Here is a 22570-nt window from a genome sequence, read left to right as displayed (position 1 = left end):
CTGTAAATTGTAATAATTTATCTGTATATCTGTTCATAACTGTGCAAATATATCATTTCATAACAGCTACATGTACAATATTTTTTTCATACTCTTGTGCACTCCTTATCTTTCACTTCCGTACTTAAGACCTTGAGACACTTTATTGTCTTCACTTGTTACTTAAGACACTTTATAGTTTATTTGTATTTCTTATCCCCCCCCCCTTTTTTTTTCTAGCTCATACAATTTTCTACTATTATTTAATATTGTTATGTTTTTCTTGTTACTCTGGCACAACAATTTCCTTCGGGATAAATAAAGTTGTTCTTATTCTTATGCTTAAAAAGAAGAAAAAAACTGTTTATACGTGGTCTGCGATAGCACCAATGCATACACTCATGCATTCATATACCACAATGAAAAAAACAAATAAAATGAACGATTAAAACTCCTGGTTTTACTTCAAGGTCGTGTCAGCAGAAGATCCAACTTTTTTTGGTAAGCAGAGTATGAAAAAACTTGCGAAAGGATTTCTGGATTTATGAAAGGATGATGTCTCCTGCATTCATGGTTCAAAGAAACAAGAAAACAGCCTTAATTAAATATTACCAGCTTTCTCTTTTATTGAAAAATATAGCTGTTATTTCAAAAGAGAGGAAAGTGAGGGGGTGAATATATTAATGCACTGTAAAACCAGAATGTAGAGAAGGGAAAGGGAAAAAAAGAAAAACAGTACATACTTGGCATTGAAAACTACAGCCACTGGAGAGAAAAAGAAAGGGAAAAAAGAAAGAGAAACATTCTACAGCTGAACGTCGAGCCAGTCGTTTATATTTTCTTTCAACCACTCACCAAACCGTAAGCTGTCGGGGCACAGGAAACCTTTGGGCAGACGGCGCTTTTCAAAGTCCTTTATATGGTTCTGGCTTGGCTGGGAGTTTTCTTTTCACCCCCCTGTTCCTCCCCTCCCTCAACACCCACCCCTCCAAAAAGAAACACAACAAGCCCCAGAATGTTCAGACAACTGCAAGAAAAATAATAATAATTCAGAGTCATTTAAACATAATCATGCAGAAGTCCAGAAACATGACATCACCAGAAGGCAAGTTCAGCGCCGGGATTTAAGTGGCTTCTCTCTCAGCGATGGTCCAACGCTTGGCAACAACAATGGAGGAGAGGAAGTGTTGTTTTTTTTTTTTTTTTTTTTTTGTTTAAATCAGCGTGCGCTTCCAACAGAATTTCATACAAACACACAAAAAAAAAAGGAGAATACAGCTTAAAATTTGGCCCGTTTACCTCAGTCCATCCTGCATGGAGAACGACACGGAGACAAGGAAGCAGCCTGCGGATACGATTGGACTAAATGGATTCAGGAAAAAATGTGTGCCCATTTTCTTCATAGTTTCTCATCCTCTGTTCATCGGACGCGGTCCCAGAGCGTAGAAAATGACAATGTTAGAACGGCACAGCATCCTGACTCCGCTCTCACACACACACACACACACACACACACTCCCTGCATCAGTGTCCCAGGGGGTCCCGAGCCTCATTAAATGTGACCATTCGCTCACCAAAAACAGAGGAATAAAATCCTCGAAAACAAACAGACAAACAAACAAACAAAAAAAAGACGTCCTAAAGGCACGCCTTTTTTCTGGGGAACCGCTTTCCATCTCAATATAAAAAACAAAAAAAAAAAGGGGTTCAGGGTGGGTGTACCTTTTGCCATCACTGATCGAGATGATTCTCTACTCCGACTATCCAAAAAGAAAACCTGCACCAGACATTTTGGGAAGAGGGGCAGCTTCTGAAACAGAGTATTGGATTTGGTCAAAACAAATATCTTCAACCGCAGCAACTTCCCTTTTTTTTCTGACGGGTTTCTCCGCCGGCCCGCTAATCCTCTCAGCCGGCGTGAAGAATACGGAATTGGGAGTGGAAACAGAGACGCCCGCTAGCCGCGCAGCCAAAACCCTTCCCCTGCAAACACGCAACGCCACATAAAAACACATACAAAAAGGCCACATTACTCTTTGACAATTCACATTTCCGGCTAATTCAAAAGCGTTCATGGAGAGCGAGGGATTTTTCTAGACTTTCACGTAAACCCGCCAAGCGTCATAAGCTAACAGCTTTTAGCTTGTTTGCAAGCTAACAGCTTTCAGCTAGGCGACGGGAATGATACATCTTGAATCTTTGTCTTCTGAGCCCAATGGTGAAGTGCAATTTAGCTAATTTCCACATACACACACACACACACACACACACACACACACACACACACAGAAATCACCCGGTCTGTACCATTCAAATGGTTTTCTTTTGAAGAATCAGAGCACCAAAATAAAAGAGGGAGGAAAAAAAAGAAGCTCAAATCAGAGCGTTTAAGACCAAGCAGTGCAAATCGTGATGATCTGTCCCTTATGAAAACAAACAAATAAATATCACAGGTACAACTGTGAGCGCGGAGAACAAAGAACCTTTCAAAAACTCGACAAGATAAAGAAAAAAAAAAAAAATAGCAGAAATCCTGCTAAAACTGACATGTTAGCTACATCTGCTTTTATAGTGTGAATGCCAAAATGCAGCATTTGGCAAACGGAGCTCACTCCCATTTACAGCAACACAAAAGTTCCACTTCCTGTTCCCCTTTTCCCACTTGCTCCCTCAGAACCTCCACCTGGCACGTCCCCTCTTTCTCACGCGTTTCACTCCCGCAGCTTCAAGTGGCCGATGAGGCGCGGCGCTAAAAATCAATCACGGACGCCTCGCAGGTATCTCCTTGAGGGCTAAAGCATAAAGAGCAGGAATTTCGACGATGGAGACCTTTTTTTTTCCGATAGATTCACCCCACCCACCCCCCCCGAAAGCTAGTCTCGCTACACACTAGCGCACGCTCACATCTCCCGGCTACAATAGAGCGAATAAGGCTTAATTGGTTTTATTTTTCTGGTGTTCAACAAAGTGTACAGAGATTAGGTTGATCTATAAGAACCTTGAAGCAGACACGGCGCTGCCTCTAAATCCCTCTCCCTCCCCCCGGCTTGCGTCTCTTCAGCCTCCCGTCTTTTCTTCTCCGACGGCGCGCCTGGACGCTTTCCCGCGGCGGGTCAAGCTCACACCCGGATCTCATCGTCCTCATCCATGAAAGTGAAATCTCTGTCGTCCTCCCCGCGCGGCGAGCTGTACTTGGCGCTGTCCGTGTCGTCGTGGTTGCCGGCGTACCGGGGCTTCTCCTCGGCGGCCGAGCCGGAGCTCGACACGGAGCAGCTGTCCAGGTTGTGGTGGTTGCTCCTGGCGCGCAGCTCCGGGGTGTACGGATCCACCGCCGCCTTCTGCTGGTACAGCGTGCGAGGCGGCCTGGCGGGCGCCCGCTCCTCCTCCTCCGCCTCGTCGTCATCGATGTGGGGAATGTGCGAAGGGGACCCGTGGCCCTCGCTGCCTTTGCCTTCCTCGTAGCCGAGGTCATCGTCCTCCCAGCCTTTCTTTTCCATCACGCTCAGGATGTCCCCGAGCATGGAGGGCCCCAAGTCAATGTGGAAGGACATCATGGATTCGGCGTGCTTCATCCCGCCGCTCTTGGGCATGGACGGGGGCAGATCTGTGAGCTCGCCGAAATTATGCTCGTCGAACTCCGCGTCGATCGTCGCCATCGCCACCCCTCTGTTCGCGGATATGCTGTTGATCTCCGTCAGCTGCTTCATGGGACTGGAGGAGGCGCTCTTCGGCAGCTGGGCTCCGCGGTTGGCGTCCTCATTGTTGAGGTATGGCAGGGATATGGCGTTTTTCACATAGTTGCCCGAGCCACCGGAGGGCGCCGTCATGTTGTAGTCGTACTTGTCGGCGCGGTTTACCGATTGCGAGCGCTTGCTGCTCCTGAAGGTGCGCGACAGAAGACCCGGCTTGGGCCCGGGGGAGCCTTGCTTAGCGTCCGGCTCCCTGGGAGGCTCCCCCGATCGCGTGCTGAGAAACGACGTGTCCCCGAAGGCGTCGCCTCCCCGGCCCACGTGCATGGTGTGGCGGAAATCCCCCAACGGAGCGCTGATCATCTCCGCCGTCAGGTCGGCCCGAGATCGCCGTTTCGACTGGTTGGAATTGTTGACCAGCTGCTTGAGAATCGGCATGGCGGCTGGTCTTGGTCTTATAATCCGCGGGTGGAAAAAAGGCAAATGCGTTGCCGACGGTCCAAAGATGTCCCCTCCCCACAAAAAAATACTAAAAAATACTCTGCGTCGTCAAAGAAAGGACAACTCCATGTGTTTAACGTGAGCAGCCATTATGGTCCTCCAGCTCAGGTTTCGCCTCAAGAGTTGGGTCTGGCCTGCAAAGGGGAAGGAACGGAGAGCATTAAAACCACATCAACGGTTACAGAAACCAAGAGCGGTTAAATACGCCGCCCGATGCTACGACGCGGAACCGATACAATCGAAGCACTCTATGCGATTTACAACGAAGAGGGCAACTCGACATGCTCCCCGAGGGATCTTCGCTTCAATATTAGGGATTCACTTCAGTGGCACTAAACCAGAAAAAGCTTTTATTTAGGGAAATGTGTAGGGTGGGGGTTGGCAGTGGTGTAGCAGCGCGGAAAAGCACTCTGGTTCCAAGTTCATTAGACCTTCACCTCCCTTCGGCGAATAACAATCCCTGCAGGTCGGTCCCTATTCAAACGTGCCGTTGCGGGTCTGGTACATTTTTGAATCCCTGTTTGAAATCTCTCAAGAGGCTGTGATAGTTCTGTTTCTTTTTTTTTTTTTTTTTTTGCAAGTGTCTGCCATCACCAGCGCGTTTAAGCTCCCATTTAGGCCCCTCGCTGTTGCGTAACCAGCGAGACACAGGATACCAATAGCTGGAGCAGCAGTGGCAGCAGCAGCAGCTCGAGCTGCCAGGAATTAAAGAATGGAAAAAAAAAAAGGGAGAGAGAGAATGAAGTCGAAACAGCGTTTCCTCTTCAGCTTGGATCCACTTACAGTTCAGCGTAGCTCAAAAAGTTGGGATTCGTCTCTTTCTGTTGCTCCTTCTCAGCTTTGGCCTTGAAGGCGAGCGCCGACCTCTAAACAGGATGTTTTGTTCTGTCTACTGCCGCCGGCTTTTTTTTTTTTGTTGCAAAGATAAAAAGAAAGAAAAAAACTAAATGTCACAGGGACGAGGAGATCTGTGTCAGCTTTTGTTTTTTTTTTTTTTTTTTTTATAAAAAGTGCGCAAAGCTGATTTAGAAGGGTCACTTGTTAAAAAGGGGCTGATTAGGAGACTAATTTGAGCCGGGGGCGCCGTTCCTCTGTCCTCGGGTCACCGCGGACTTGAGCCTTGATACGAGATCCTACAGGCAACAACAAGGCATTGGGTTGTTTGGCGGAACATCACCCACGCTGCGAACCCTCACCCCGCACAAGACATGAATGAGGGTTTCGCTCGACGGCATCCCGATGGAACGTCACCCATGAAAACATTAGCATCTCTGACAAGAACCCATTGAATCAGAAAGGCAACTGTAGTGCTGGAGGGCACGGGGGGGGTGGGTGAAAGAAAGACCTTTCTTTCTTCCTGCTTTCTCTTTCGACGAATCATCGCGAAAGATCATGCTGATTCAAGCTGGCAAAATACAGATGCTACACCATCGAACTACCCCTGGCAAAGATGAGCAAGAGCCGCCGCTCCCTACGGCAAAACATAGCCGAGAAACGCTTTTTTTTTTCTGTTTGCCGTTACAGTTCACCTTCGACAGACGCGAACTCCTAATTAGCTAAAATTGACTTTCTCTGTGCCTGGCGGGTCAACTGGTCAACATTTCCGGCACAAGAGCGCATGACTGATCACTCAAGAGGACTCAACAACAGGGCATCTTCCGCAAGCCCCGGAGTTTTGCGTTTCTCTATGGCAACGTCAAAAGCGGGGCTAGCGGGCTAACTTCCTGTCTCTAACTTTGCTTGGTGGCCTCGCGGGGAGAGAGGGGGCCAATAGGCCCCCACATTGCTGAAGGCGGGGGGGTGGCGTTTTTGATGTGTCACAGAGGACAATCAACGTTAGCATAAAAGGGGAGCGCGGGGGAAGCTCAAATATCAAAAGGTGCAAAGCCTCACACCTTAACGGGTTCAAGGAAACGATGCGTTCAAGGTCTTACAGGAGCCTGCGGGTGTTTTACCCCTGCCAGTCCGTTATTGTGGGTTGGACAAAAGATGAAGTACAACCTGCAGGCGGTCCTTTCACATTCAGGTCTTGGCTTTCAGGGAGTTTTTAAGGGTACGTCAGAAGAATGGCAGTGTCCTCCACACACACACACACACACATGCATGGCTGTTTCAAAAACAAGTTTCCAGGGACCACCTTACAGTATTCCATAAACTGAGTGCCCTTTTGGCGGTTTTGCTGTAAGCGGTCATAAGAGATCACATGAAGAAATCCCCGTCCCACCCAAGAAAAGTTGGGGTTGTCATCTAGGACCTGTTTTTTTGGGACTACGAAAAGCTGAATGACGTGAATAATCGACGCGATACGGGTGAAAATAGGCGAGTCGCTTGTCACTTACGGGGGCAGCAGCCGTCTCTTCTTCTGCTCCTCCGATGGTTTACAGAAAGGGTTGCGCTATCGGTGAGGTCAGCTGGGGTTTCATTACAAAACATAAATAAAGATGGCTGCTACTGCTAGCGTGCTAATGATAATAGAAAAAAGGAGTAAAATGTAGTTTTTCAGTGAGTTTAATTTGACTTTAAGTTGTTAATAACGAAGAATGAAACCGTCCGTTCGCAGAAAGAAAATGAAAGACTGAATGAAAGATCGAACAAAACAGTTCTTTCATTTCATTGTTTGCAGAAACACTGCATCGCTCCGACATTGTGCCCGAGTCCACGCGTTGATCGGGGCTTTCACTCCGGCCTTTATGACTGATGCCCTGCGTGCGCACACACACACACACACACACACACACACAAACAAACACACAAACACACACATACGCTCAACCAGTTCAGCTGGGGGCAAAATTCCATCTCAGCATTCTCTGACAAGCTGATGGACCCAAACGTAAACAGGCACTGCCGAGCAGCACACACACATGCAAACACACACACATGGGTAGATATTATGATCTTGTATGTAGTTCTGTGTGGGATCACTCCTCGTTTTTTTTTTTTTTTTTTTGCTCCGTCATGGTGCCAGTCAAGCCGTGATGCCTTTATGTAACCGGGGCGTTCGCGGCGCCACGTGACGACGACTCGCACGGAGACGAGCGGCGACGGGGCCATGAATGATTAAGGGCCGTCCCGCGTCGCCTCCGGGCTCCCGGTGCACTGGATGACATCACAACAGCCCCCCTGGCTCGCCGGCGCCCGCGTCCCGTGGCTCGTAATCCCCGGGATCGCGGGCGCCGAGTGCCGGACGGCCCGCTTTTCTCCCCTTCGCGCCCGGCGTGCAGACAAAAGAGGCTTTGGCTGTCTGTCACAGTCCCACCCCTGTCTCATTAAACCCAACACACACACGGATACACACTCTGGCTGCTTCTGGGATTTATTTTTAACCGCATTTTTAAACAGAAACACCGGCCCGCAGGTCACGTCTGCTGCTTTTACTGTGAAAAGGCCACTTTCTGTCGGGTTAAATTCGGCTCCCGTCCGCCAACAGGACCAACGTTCAACCTGTAATTTTGTGATTTAAAAAGTCTTGCCATCTATTTATTGATCAGAAAATCTGTGATAGGTCGTATTTATAAATGAACCCATCAGATCGATACTGGTACTGAGAATCACTCGACTGAACACCGAAACTCCCGACTCCGTTTGACCTTGAACCACCGATGATCTCCTCCCTTATTCCATCCCATCATGAGCAACATTGATATGCTAATGACAGCGCTGCGTCGCAGACGCCATCTATAACATAATGATCAATCAATGGGGCAGGGGGATAATGGCGAGTCGTGACAAAGAGGATCGGCGGAGTTCATTTGTCCCGGCGGGCCTGTGAACCCTATCACCCCCCCCTCCCATGGGGGGAGGCGGGGCTGTCGGGGTCGGGGGCTACAAAATAAAATCCCTGGGAACCATCCAAACGCAACGCATTTCTCACAGAGGCTGAAAATCAGCCAATTTAAAACCAAAATTTTATTTGTACTCTCCATCTTTCAGAGCTGTATAAATACATAACCTATTGGAAATAATGCATGATTTTGAAACATAGGGACAATTGGGCTGAAATTCAGAGGGGTAGTTTGTTTAGTTCTGATCATTTTTTTAAGTAATCAACTTGCAGGCCTGTTTAGGAAAGATCAAATGTAAGCCCACATAACTAAATCATTGATAAATACATATAAACTATGACGTGAGTTTCCTTTCCTATGGGTTCTCAAGTTTTCTCCGATGGTTGTGGATGGTTTTATGTCTCTATGTCAGGAGTGACAAACTCATTTTCACCGAGAGCCACATGTAATGGTAACAGTATAAATGTAACCAATAAAATATATAAAATAAATGTAACTACTCCTTAATTTTAAATTACTCTTAATTTATTACTCATTCAAATCCAAAATGTTCCATATGCATTGGGATAGATGTAAAAAATAATTTTTACTACTTGCTCTGTTATGAAGCTTGCTTTCACTGCTACAGTGTTTTTGGATGCAACTTTCGTGAACACGCTCTACCGCTATCGTAGTTTGGTTTTTCATTCTAGCAATATTTGTTGTTTTTTTTTCGGAAGGCTAACCGCAGCATTCTTAGCGCCGTGTTTGGTGTCAAAATGCCAACGTAGATTTTAATCTTTGACAACCAACAATGTCTCTTACAACAAAAGACATACCGTTTTTTCTCCTTGAAGCAAAAACATGTATTGGCCTTCCAATCTTTCTTGAAACAGCCGCATCAACTTTTCTCTTCCTGGACATTTAGGGATCATTTGTATATCTCTATTCCACTTGTTGAAAAATAGCATTGATGTGGATACACTCATCTAATGGCGGGATGCTGTCACTTCGCGGGTAACATGATCGGCACGGTGGGAAATGTAGTTTATGATCTATCCATATGTTTGACTTATGTAATTTAAAACAATCAGACCTTTTCAGACGGCTACAAAAAAAACGACATGGCGAGCCACATTTGGCCCGCAGACCTTGAGTTTGACACATGATTCACGAATGACAGAGTGAATAATTGATTGCCTTATATGACATGTGAGTGAGTGAATGTCTATAGATGTGAGTGAGTTTGTGAATGACTGAATGTGTGTCCATGAGCTGTCTTGAAAGCGAGTAAATGGTTTGTTGTCTCAATATGAAGCTGTGAACGGGTGAATGGTCGTACGTCTGCATATGACGCATAAATGACTGATTGTCTCTGTGACCCCGTAATCGACTCGCGACCGGCGCAGGGCGAATCCCGAGTCTTGCCCGCCGGGATGCAGGATAAGCAGTGTAGATAATGCATGAATAAAAATTAACAAACCGTGCTTGCTGGCCTCAAGAGAGATGACAATGAAGCTATTTATCTGAAACTCCAAGTCTGTTGATTACAGATCAATATAAATGTTAATGCAGTCATGTTCCTTTACTAAAATTAAAAGGAAAAAATACCACCAGTGAATTCCACTGGCGCCTGTGGAATTCACAAATTCATAGTTAATTTATGAACTGCTTCATAAATGGACATAAGTTCTTAAATATTTTTTGAAAGAAGGAATTTTTTGACTCTTAATGACGCTACAAATCTGCTCAAAAATGAAATAATTATGAGGCCTCATCCGGTATGCGAGACTCGGCCTCAGAGTGAACTCAGCAGAGAGGCTCAGTAATTTTTTGGGCCTTGAACACGCACACACACACACACACACACACACACACACACACACACTTGCACAATGCAACCGACAACTACTCTCCACACTTACTAACGTAAACACTCTTCAGACGAGAGGCCAGCTCCGCCCTTAATACGCAATTGATAATGATGCGTATCAGATTATTAAGTGAGTGAGTAATCCCGTAATCCCGCTCAGGTAATGGGCAGGGATAGTTATTTCTTTGTCCTAATGCTGCCGTCCATCACTTCCTCCAAAAGATGCAAACCGGTCGCTCCTGTGTGACGCCATTCCCTGCCGCTCAGGGTGACAACCCCCCCCTCGGGTGACAAATGGAGGAAATATGTTAAACAAAGCTGGGGGGGGGGGGGGTCAAAGGGTGGGGATTATGATCTCACCGTAAACAAATCCCGTGTATGTGAGCACAAGTCGCAGACAAACCGGGCTCACGTGGAATTTCGGAGAACGTCTGCGACACCCAGAGTACGCAGATACTCACCGATGCTCGGACGCCACCATGATACCGATGCGTTTTCCTTACAAAGGGGAGCTTCTGGGTATTTGGGGTATTTATTTCCTTAAGTCAACACGTGGCGCGGCTCCAGGTCAGAGCGAAGCTCCGGTTTCCCTGAGCGATCCGCCGGCGGGGGGCGGCCGACCTGCAGCCCCGTAATCGCATTAAAGACGGCGGGTTTTTGACAAGTTAAAACAGATTCGTCAGAAAAAAAAAAAAATAGACAACTGGAAAAAAACAAAAAAAAAAACAAACCTGCATCAGCAAACCGCCAGCCAAGTCCTGCAGGCGCTCTGTATGTATGTGTGTGTGTGTGTGTGTGAACTGTGGTGTTCCTGCCTCCGGGGCCCCAATGCTGCACAGGCAGAAAAAAAAGGCCACAGGAGGATTAAGAGCAGCGTGTTCAACGCGAGCAAATAAAGCCCCGGGCCGGCCCTCCGCACGGCATGGCGCCGACCCGGGCAAGCCAACGCCACACCTCCGCCCGCTCAAGAAACACCAGCCGGCCCTCCACCCGCCGTTCCGACAGGCCCCGTTTTTACACTCGGGCGTCGAAATCCATCTCCCTCTCTACGGCGAGACCCCCTACACGCCGGGTCGCTCGATAACCACCTTTTCGGACTTTCTTTTTTTTCATCCCCCTCCTCTCCCTGACTCATATCTAGAAGCGGAGGGCAGCCTCCCAATTGATTTCTCTGTGTTTCCAGTCAAGCTGGCCTTTTCATAAAGCCGTTACTCCCACATGACTTGGCAAAATGTTGGGTCAAATGCTGGGCGGGCGGCGGTGCTGCGCTCCGCCAGAAGAGGTGGGAAAGAAGGAGTTCTCGGCCGAAGGAAGACAAGATGGCCAGTGACAGTTTCTTGAGTGTAAAAAAAAAAAAAAAAACAGTGTTTGCTTAAAACAAGGCTCCTGAGGGTTGTGTGAAAATACACCGCCTCCTCCTCCTCATCGTGCGCGGCTGAGCGCAACCTTTCCCATGTAAGGTAGCCTCACTGCAGCTTTTACTCTGGGATTTCACTGTATGATTCACATCTTGGAAAAAAATAAAATGAACATATAATTTATGCAGCCGTTCCACTGTGTATAGAGAAAAATAAAAAAATATATGCAAATTACATTAATTCCAGTGATGTTTTTCATAGTGTTTAGAAAAAGGTTACTGCCCCCCTTGTTTTTTCACCGTCTGAAAACATTTCTTTTACAAAATGATATTCTTTCTTTCACTGAAAACATGATCAGCTTCGCTATTGTAAGTATCCAATTATTTTGAGTAATTTCACGACGAGCAGGGTGGCTTAATGCTAACGATACAACAGTTTGCACTCGCGTTCACGAGTCATACAAAGACGTGCAACCATTCAGTCTCTCAAGAGTTGTTCAGTTACATTTATTAATCTACAGTAATTTAAATGACTGTATCAGATCAGATTTTTGTTTTGTTTCATTTTTAACATAACATCGGTGTATCATCTGCATAGCGGCTAATCAGATGAATGCTATCCTTTGGAATGCGATTTCATTGTTTTAGTGAAGCAGAGAGACGGAAAAAGATACGCAAAAAAAAAAAAAAAACTCTAAAATTAAGGAAAGTCAAACTTAATGAGTAACTGATGATATCGCCGGCTGCCAAATTCTTACGTTAAGCCACCGGCACTGGATCGGAATCGCTCCGTTGGTGCATAACTAATGCAACATTAGCAGCCCCGTGAAAACAGGGACTTTTTGGAGTAAAATAAAATAAATATATATAAACGAAGGCACAGATGGAGGCAGCGAAGGGAAACGCGCTCTGAGCGGGGCGGCGGAGGGTGTCGCCGCGTCCGATTCGCTCGGTCATTTCAGCGCATTAACAGATGTCCTTTCACTCCGTCCTGCATGAAATCTACCCGACGCTCAATATGCCCATAGTGGAGGCACTGTGTGTGTGTGTGTGTGTGTATGTGTGTGTGTGTGTGTGTGTGTGTGGGCATGCTGATGCATGTCTAATTAATAACTAAAATCCACCCCATCATTCTGAGACAAACAGACAGCGTTTATGGCCGGTACCGCCGGGCAGGACGCGAGCCAAGAGTTGAATTAACTGGCCGGGCCACCGGCCTGCAAAACAAAACTGAGGATTGTACTAAAGAGACAGAGGGGTGGGGGGAGGTTGGATGTGGCGGCGGCGGCGGCGGCGGCGGGGGGGGGGGATCCAGAATTCTCTGTTACAGATTGGATGCCAGTATCACAGTTGGCATCCAAAGTTGCGTTAAAAAAAAATAAAAGCACTCTGGCTGTTGTTTATTACCAACCCTCTTACCCAGGATAGGACCCGGAATAGATAAGCCATTGCCGGGACGGCGACAGAACCTTCGGGCTGACAAAACTCAGTTGGAACCATCGTGTAGCCTCTCAGTGCGACCGGAAGATAAGCAAACCTTCTCCGCGCCGGGTCGATTTCACAACGTCTCTCAAGCCTTTTTATCACCACCACCCCCCCTCAACCCCCCGGGGGTTCTGAGCGACGAGCGAACAAACCGACAAACACCGCCGTTTTCAACCCGTGAGAGCTAACGGCTAGAAAAAAAATTCCGGCCTCTTCTTCGGAACGTAATTGTAACCCTACTGGATACACCTTCATTCTCTCAGACGCCTCTGCTACATGTTAGAACGATGTGTGGCTAAGTGTGTGTGTGTGTGTGTGTGTGTGTGTGTGAGACTCTTCAGGAATGTCTAGCTGGGTAAAGAATCTTTGGTTACGTCTCAGCGACTCAGCTCGCTCAGGGCTGATCAGAGAGCAGGCTATAATCTAATGCAGGGCTGAGAAATCAAGTTTCTCTACGGGGCCCTTTCCAGATGGTTCTGTGTGACGGACCATCTGCTGAGATGGAAAACCTTGACAGAAAAAAGGGAAATCCAACAGATGGCATCACTGATTTGACCTTTTTCATTGTATTGTATAAATAAAATACAAGTCCAAATTTTCAGTTCTTTTCCACGAAAACTGCTGAATTTTTATTCAAATATTATGAATTATTATCTATATTTATTATTAAAAATATATATTATTAATTGATTATTATTATTATCAATTCATGAATTATGAATTAAATAATTATCAATTTTTAGAGCATTTATTGCTAATATTTTTTTTATATTTTTCTGCAGATTTTTTCGGTGACATAATTCCCTGCTAATTTGGCAGATTATTTCTGCACAACTTTTTTTTTTTTTTTTTTTAAACTACAGCAAATCGAATTGTCACAGACTGCTAAACAGTCCGTCAAATATAAACAATAAAATAATATACCGCAACTTTCAGCATTGATTGATAACCGAGCCTCACCCGGAGGAGCGGTTTCCTTACAACGGCCAAAAATATGAATCGATTAAAAAAACAGCGGAAAAAAGGCAGCCGCGTCGGACAATCTGCCGGGCTAAAGTCGGAAACGCGGCGCGTTGGGTTTGTGGGAAAATGTGTGATGAGTTGGTAGAAGGAGTCTCAAGTCCATCCACTCAAATCGCCATGTGCTTGACGGTAAAAGGGTTCAAGGGTCGTGGGGATTAGCGGGTCATTCTTCACTCAGCGGCAAACACACTAGAGTCTGCAAACAAAAACACACACACACAGACACACACCCTGCAGCGGACGGATAATTGTCTCCGTAACTAAGGCGCCATCAATGTCACGTTGAGCACAATGGAGAGGAGCGGAGCACAAAGCATCGGCGAGGAGGAATGGAACCAAACCCTTCTGCGGCGCACCGAACGGCCAGAACAAACACGGCGAGGCCCGGAGGTGACCTAAAATGAGCGTCCCGGTGTTTGCGCTCATTCAAAACCCATTTCATAAAGAGGGAGAAAGGGCAGAGATGATAATCCGCAGAGGGTATTGTGACTCCTCCACGCCCGCAAGCAGATCGCTAACCTGGAAATATCCTCCAGGGGCCTCCCGCCAGCAGGATATGAAAGCCTCCCCTTAAAAGGAAACCCGGATAAATCTCGCGAGGGGGATGGGGGGGGGGCGACAGGCGCTCATCCGTCTTTTCCGCACCCTTGAGAAGGACCACCTGTTCCCCCTGTCCGCCGCTCACTGGACTGGAAACAGGCCGGAGCGGCGAGTGGCACGGCTGTGCACGAGAAGGGATGACCGGCTGAGTTACAAGGAGAGATCCAGATAATTATGACAATATTTAAAAATTCAAATAAGACCTGTCTTTTTCAAATAAGGGCTTCAAATATACAGTCATAATAAATCCCGTTCATCTGCTGTGTAAACTGCAATAGAACAGGATTCTTACAATAGCATGCATATCATAGATGTTGGTAAATGCATTATTTTCATTATTATTTCGACCAAATGTTGAGATTTTTTTTCTGCTTCTTGCCGTGTTGCCTTAATTTTTTTAAATACTATTTTCATGAAAGACAATGATATAACATATGACATATACACACACACACACAAATATACAGTATATATACAAATATATACCCACATATATATGCATATATACATTCCAATGGAGTTGGATAGATATCTTGCACAGCTCGAGATCATGATATCAAATCATTTATTTGATCATAAAGTAATCAAATAAATGAGTCCCATAAAAAGTAATATAATCAAAGAAGTTGGGTATTACTTTATCAATGATATTTAACATTGAACTGATGGAAGATGTCAATCTTCTGATCTCATCAAGTAAAGCATCACATCACCTCTGGTGATTTAAAATTCAAACTTAGGCTGCAGCTAATGATTATTTCAGAAATCGAGTATTGATTGATCGGATGAAGCAATTGGGACAATCTTCCGTTTGCAGATGCTTCCTGTCTAGATATTGCATCATGGAAGAGCAAACTCCATTGGCCGGTCCTTCCACACTAACGTCAGCTCAAGAAACGCTGTGGATCAATTTGCCTTGAGTAATTTTCATAATCTGATATTTCAAGAAATCAATTATGGCACACACTGGACGTGAAGCTAATCCTAGGATTCACTTTCTAGCAGAAGAAAATAGATAAACAAACATGTATAAAAACAGAGGCCGGGCAAAATGAAATATTTTAGTTTCTCGGCTCGCCACTTCTGCTTTTCGCCTAAACCTCTTCCAAATGATAGATCTTGGCTCGGAGAATAAACAGGGGCCGCAGCCAATCCCCTTTTGCGCTTCATTGAAATAAAACCCCGTTAGCATTAGCGGTTACCGGCGTCGACCGACGTTCCCTGCAAAGCCACAGGTATCGGTATGTGTTACATCACGGCGTTGACGAAACCCAGACGGAAATAAGGGTTACGTCATGGGAGGATTCCAGCGAACTCGTTCATCTGAGATGCAAATAAAACACGAGATGTCCTGAAAGGCTAGCGACGTGGGATCCTTCGACACAAACAACACGGTTAGAACACGAACTGGTTCCACAGCCTCTGATGACACGACCCGGGGCATAAACACAGGCCCCGCGGGCGCCGGCGTGACGTGAGAAAAGAAGCCGATCGCTCGGATTATAGGATGACGTTTTCCAAGGCGCATGTTTAGAGTTGTTTGCCGTTTGTGCAACGCGGGGAATTGCGTATCTTACACAAAGCTGGGTTTTTAAATCGCAGCAAGAAGGGAGTCGCCGCCGGGGTTGTGAAGGGAGCCGCGACGAACGTGCACGAAGCGGAGTCATGCACGAATCAGCTGCTCCATTAAGGAGAAAGAGGCCCATTTTATCTGATAACTGCGGGGATAAACGGCTGGAAATTTTATGGCTGTTTCGTTAATAGCGACGCGGTGGTTAGCGATAGCGCCTCAGAGCCAAGAGGTCACCGGCTCAATTCCGACAGCGATGTATTAAGAGTGAGAGGGTGAATGTTATCTGTCTCGATGTGATGTTCAGATTAGAGGGTGAAGGTTTTTGCATCTATATAACGCGTGAATGAATCCGCGTCTCTGTTTGAGGCTGTGATTGGCTGCCGATGGCGGGTGAACCCCGACCCTCACCCAATGACAGCTGGCCACAGCCGCCCCTGTACCTTGGTTCGGGGGCTATTTATCACCGAGGCTAATGCGCCGACCCAATTCCTGCGATTCTTAAGACGTCGAAATGAATCCAACTCCGACCACAAGGAGTTACTCGCTTTCGCCGTCACCTTCCTGCCACCGTGATAGAGTTACTGTTGGCCGAGACTGAGCGGGCGAACTTCCACATATAATTGAAAACCGCGGCTCTGAGAATCTGAGAACGCGGAATTAATAAAGTTTAAAAGAAATGCAGGGAAGGAAAAAAAAAAAGATTGGTTTCAATAACCGACGTTGTAATTTAACTTCACTTGTTCAAAGTTAAATATTAAAGCGTAGGAACGCTTGGAGAAATGGATGTAATGTCTGCTTCCGCTTCACCGCCACGGCTTTAACAAAAAACCCCAAACTTTTATATATATATTTTACAGTTCAAAGACTGCAGGGGCTTCTGTTCAGTTCAAGTGAATTCTGTAATTGGCTGAGGCATAAAAAAAAAAAAAAGAAAGAAAATAACCGCTCACGGTTTTCAACAAAAGCCAGACAGATTGAAAAAAAACAACAACTTTGAAGTGATTAATAGTTTTATATGATGTTTATATAATACAATGCGTCATGTTTCCTTTTCTATTTATTGTTCGCAATTTATCCCATGGTACGTGGCGTCTTAACTCCACTCGCTTCGGGGAAGCGCTGCGTTTAGGGTCATTCGTGATCACATTACAGGTAGATTAGTTTTAAACGTCGTCAAAAGTCACTGCTTGCCTTCTTCCCGTGCGTGATTTAAGTCGGACGGATGTCAAGTAACGCATCCGCTGGAGGACGGCGCAGGGTTCTGAGGTAACTTCTGAATTCTGAGTTGCGTTTCAGACAATAACAAATGATGATATACATTCTATGAATGAGGCGGCACAGTTGACGGCGTTGGTCGGTGCTGCCGATGAAAACACGGCGGCGCGTGGACAGCGACTTCTTAACTATCTTCACTTGCACTTCAGCCTGCCCAGATAACCTCTGGTGATACCGCTCCGTTTGGCTATGCATCTGCGAGCTCCAGGTGACCGCAAGGACTGACGCAGGAAGTGAACGCACCAGACGGGTAAAACCCGATTACTATGTACTCCATCTGGTCGGTGTGACTTCCTGCGCCGACGGAGGACAACGTTAACTATCGCCCGTTGTTCTGAGGTCTTGATTGCCATCATTAATTTCAACCCGCATTTTGTTTCAACCGTTCGAGATCTCGATATTCTGCTCCAGAAGGAGCAGGAAGAGGGAGTTCAGGAAACAGAAAAAGGTTTTTCCATATACAAGGCGAGTAGACAACTGGAATTTCAAGAATAGCGAACTACACACTGCCCCTACTGGAGAAGCAGGGCAACTGCAACGGGAGCTGCATTTCGGACGTTCCTCGAAGCCTAGAATGTAACCGCAACATGAAATGCGCAGAGCTCTATACGTTAAACCCCTCCCCCCCTCGAGATTTTAAAAAACCCGGACGCATGTGACCTAAATACTGACTCTGTTTATTACGCGGAAATTAGTTCCCCTCTGGTTTACAGTTTAACTGGCTGCTCAAGAAATCGCCCGAAGTGTGTTTTCATGAGAAACAAAGTGAAAATGAGTCTGACAACACCGCCACCCCTCCCCACCCCCAACCTTTTCACTGTAAATCTGTAATGACCTCAGCGCAGTCGGCATCGGGCAGGTAGCCAGCCAGCTCCCTCGCTGCACAGCAGCGCTCTCAAATAGTAGGCGAAAGAAGCTAAGTCACGGACACGCGCACACACACACACACACACACACTCCCCTCCTGACTCGCACAATAGATCTTATCTGGATGGAGAGATATCTGTCTTGCAGGGAGAGGCCCCGTACAATAACTAAAACTGAGAGGCCTTGAGTGCGGAAGATAATGCAACACTTTTTGTCACTGGAAAAGGAGCAGACAGGCGAGGGGGGGAAGAGCGGCTGGAAAGCGCTGATCAGGGCATCTGACCTTGGCCTGAATTCCCCCAGACGGAGCAGCGACTCTCTCTCTCTATTTCGCTGTGGAGCGTGGGCTGAGGTGATTCAGCAAGAAAAAAAAAAAAAAGAACAATCAGGCGATTTTATCGGCCGGTATCAGCCTTTCGCAGACGTTATCGGCGCGGCGGCTGATACCGTGACCTAACAGGTAAATGCTACGTACGTGAGTGTGTGAGATTCTGACAATGGTGATTCAGTGCACATCTTCATCAGGGGTTAGTCTGTTTAGAGAAGGCTATCAACTAGCTTAGCACAGACACACGTGCTAGAGCGATTGTTCATTCATTCGTTCATTCTCACCTGTGGTTCACTTGATCACGTCGAAAGAAATACAACCATGTGGAGACAGACGACGCTCACCCTCTCATTTACATGTTTTATCGGCTTTACAGCCGTTATCAGCGCAGCGACTGATACCCGGAGCTAACAGGTTTACGCCACGTGTGCGTTTGTGCGATTCAATCACCACGCCGCCAGGCACCTGGTTGCACAACCGAAGCCGATATCGGGTTGAAGATTTCGAAATCGCGTCACTATGAGGTTTGCCTCGTCAGCCGATTGAAATCCAAAACATCCAAGTTTTAACGTTGCTGGATTTGATTTTTTTTACAAGGAGACACGCAGCTGCAAACCGACAAAATCACCCCGGAGTGGGAAAACATCCGGCGAACATCGGCCCATTTATCAATACCGCCATCTGTTCTTTCCAAGTGTTGATATTGGCCGCAGAGGAACCCGTCGGACGCCACTATTTTGGCTCACGTGTGTGTCGAGGGAGGTCAGAGGTCAAGTATCCGGCCGAGCCGAGCTCCATCATTCAATATGTCCGCCCGGTGTTGTGACAAGGACAAAGGTTGATTACCGAGGTTCCAGAAGCCGGCGTGACAGGACGGCAACCGCAAATCACACCGCTCACTGGACGTGGAGCTCGCCGGGGGTCCGCAAAACACAAAGGTCGCACAAAATCACGGACGGCGACGGACAAACCCAAACAGCGGGGAGGAGAGGCGGGGCTCCCGTCGGCTCGGCGACCGCTCTTTCAACCCCAATCTGAGCGGCAAATTAATGTTACGTAACTCCGATGCCTCTCAGTCCCATCTGTCTCCACTGCTGATTAAAAAAAAAAAAAAAAAAAAAATCACATCCCGTCCTGAAAAATGCCAATTGGGGACATTTATTTTAGCCGCGTCCGACCCGGTTCCCACCTCCAGGACGTGAGAGCCCGAGAGGGGATCCCAGGGGTCTGCGGCAGAATGCTGGGATTGTTCCTTTGGCCTGGAGCGTCTATCCCGGGTTAATACGGCACTTTATCTCCTTATTAGGGTTACGGCCTATAAAAAGATGCCATAAACAAGCATCGACGAGGGGGGTGGAGAGGACGCTGGCCTCCGCTCACCATCATGCACACCTGCATGTATATTATATGAATGTATGTGCGCCACAACTTCATTTTGGTGGTCGTCAACCGTGAAACGGTGCTAAAATCTCAAGGGATTTACCGGTTTAACAAACACCACCAATCCAGTCACCTAAAGTTTAGTGGGTGGGTAAAATTCCAGCACTTATAATATTGACAGTCTTTGGTTTAAGAATGAATACGTAAAATAAAATATAAGAATAAATTAAATAAACATTGACATTAAATAAAAAATACAATTAAATAGATAAAAGATATATTTAAAAAACTTAAATTGATGAATTCATATATAAATATTTCAAAAATTTCCTCTTGTCAAAAAAAAAAGACATCATGGAGATTTCATGATTTTTATCCAAAACAAATTGCTGGAAGATAAGAAACAAAACAAAAAACAAAAGAGAATACAGATGATTGTTGGGGTCACAAATATTGCTCATTTTATTATGACAACAACAATTATTACTATCAACAAAATGTGCGGCTAATCTGTTTATGATTGTGAATCCGGGCACAATCTGGCTTTAAAAAAAAATTTAAAAAAAAAAAAAAAAAACACAAAACATAAATAAAAACCAGACCCGTAAATATATTCCCTTTTCTGCTTTTGCTTCATCACCCTGACACAACACTGTCATCATCATCATCCGGGGGAAAAAAAAAAGCAGACACCCAGCATTGCACAATATTAAATATATGAATTTGAAAAAAAAAAAAAAAAGGAAGATTAAAGGGAAAACAGCACAAGGTTAGAGAGCGGGTCCGGGACTTGGACACATTATGTAACCCCCTGCTCCTCCACGGCCTGCGGCCCCTGTAGATCCGGGGACCCCGGAAGTCCAGATTATCCGGATTAACACCCCGCCAAAAAAAAATAAAAAAAAAAGGGAAAAAGAAAACAAAACTCGGCAATCCGAGACACCGAGGGACTTTTTTGGACCCTCCAGAGTCTCTGCCCTTCACCTTCCCCCGTCCAGCCCGGGGGCCGCTTGGGGGACAACTGGGGGCCCCACCATTGTCTCCATACGGATTTGACATTCAAATGAGATGCAGATTATTTGACACCGTCCGACCTGAACGCTTACTCCGAACAACTTTTACCAAAAACAAACACACAAACAAAGAAAAATAATTTAAATCTCAACTAATCGCGGAGGACAAATCGACTACTTTAATTCCGGCTCGGAACTATCAAAGTCGTGCACAGTGAGAAAGAGAAAGACGATACCTTTTTTTTCTCTCCAGTTCCGGGAGATGAAGAACTTTTCTTTTATATCCCACTCCACTTCCACGCAGGAAGAAGAAGAAGAAGAAGAAGAAGAAAAACAGCTCAACCCGGCGTGGGTTCCCGCGACGCGTCCACTCGGGAAGCCTCGTTGCGTTCAGGAGTTTGTTCTTCCAGCGATCGAGGACGCACAAAGCGGCCCTCCCTTCTCTCCTCCCCTTCTCTTCTCCTCCTCCCCTTCTCCTCTCCTCCTCTCCTCCACCTCTTCCTCCACCTCTCCCCCCCCCCCGCTCCTCTCCTGCTCCCGCCGGCGGCGAGCACCGCCTCCCCGCCACGGTTTTTAAAGCGACACGTCTCTTTTACCGGAGGTCCGTAAACGCATCACAGCGGGAGGGCGGCTTTACCAACTTTAACACCAATTTCAACGATATATTCCCAGCAGGAATTAAAATAGTTATTTTTTTTCCTCCTACAATTAGTTGGTTTGTTCAGTCTAGATTTCATTTTTTTTTTTGTTTTTTTTGTTTTTGTTTGAGTGTTTGTGTTTTGGTACAAGTTGGTCGGATTGGTGTCCAGGGCGGACGCACTTGGTGCAGGGCGACATGACCATTTTATTTTAAACAAATTTACATGCACAAAAAATCGGTTTAGTCAGGGGAAACACACGCAAAAAAATACATATATATAAAAAAACAAACACATAACGAGTATAAATAAAATACTTGCTATGCTAATACACCTACACACAAATATCAATTTTTTTTTTCCCAAAATGAAATTTGTTCTTACTGCCTTCCGGTTTTGAAGGCCACTATTTTTTGTTGTTCTTTTTTCTTTTTTTAATTGAACATAAATAGTATAAACAAACATACATATGTACAAATAAACATGGCAAGGTAGAATCGAATGTCAGTGAAACAACCGGGGATGTAGAAGCAAAGGACATAATCACTTAATATGTAATCATTTAACTGTATAAGTTAACAGTGTTAAAGGTTTGTGAGAAATGTTTAATGCTAGATGAAAAAGAAAGAAAGAGAAAAAGAAAGTAAAAGAAAATAAATAAATAGATAAATAGAATAAAAAAAAAAACTTGCAAGGGGAGTATAATATGTATTTAACTTGGTGGTTCACAAGGAATCTCAGACAATAAACAGTATATTTTTTGGTTTTTGGAACTTTCCATAAATTTTAAGGATTTTTATATCATTCAAAATTGTTTATAAAGAATGTAAAATTGGGGGAACACTTTTGCATTCTGTTTTGGTGAATAAAGAACTTGGCCAGGCCTAAAATAACAGTGACACAGAGTTTCTCTCTTTTGTTGCTTAAAACTAAATCAAATGTTATATCATCTCTTGAGAAGGAAACTGGTGACGATGGAAATTTGTTTTTAACCTATTTTTGAGTTTTAGCCCAAAAGCCCTGTACTTTTTCGCATAAGAAAAATATATGGTCTGTGGTTTCAATGTTGTCTTCACAAAATGTACAATTATTATCCTCAATATTAAAGCGTACCCTCAATAATTCCTTAGATGGGTAGATGTCATTCATAGCACACACACACACACACACACACACACACACACACTCACTTAAGTTCCGCTTTGGCTCTGACGTCACTTCCGGT

The 22570-nt window shown here is 45.6% G+C and overlaps 1 protein-coding gene across 2 annotated transcripts; it reads right to left on the bottom strand.

Annotated features, from left to right (window-relative positions):
- Positions 1 to 580: 580 nt before the first annotated feature.
- Positions 581 to 21165, bottom strand: cdc42ep4b (CDC42 effector protein (Rho GTPase binding) 4b). 2 transcript variants are annotated; one of them, XM_086139716.1, is made up of 2 exons: positions 20944 to 21165; positions 581 to 4303 (listed from the first exon to the last, which is right to left on the bottom strand). In XM_086139716.1, exon 2 carries the CDS (start codon positions 4104 to 4106, stop codon positions 3099 to 3101), a length of 1008 nt encoding a protein of 335 aa, XP_085995842.1. In that variant the 5' UTR covers positions 4107 to 4303; positions 20944 to 21165; the 3' UTR covers positions 581 to 3098. The 2 variants fall into 2 exon arrangements, with proteins under 2 accessions (XP_085995842.1, XP_085995843.1); XM_086139717.1 differs by lacking the exon at positions 20944 to 21165 and adding an exon at positions 18270 to 18290.
- Positions 21166 to 22570: the final 1405 nt, after the last annotated feature.

Source organism: Fistularia commersonii, chromosome 32 (genome assembly GCF_037954325.1).
Source record: "Fistularia commersonii isolate RoL2024-O1a breed Wild chromosome 32, RoL_Fcom_v1.0, whole genome shotgun sequence".
Lineage (NCBI taxonomy): Eukaryota > Metazoa > Chordata > Actinopteri > Syngnathiformes > Fistulariidae > Fistularia > Fistularia commersonii.
Note: the sequence above shows the minus strand (reverse complement) of the source record. Positions and strands in the feature narration are given on the sequence as shown.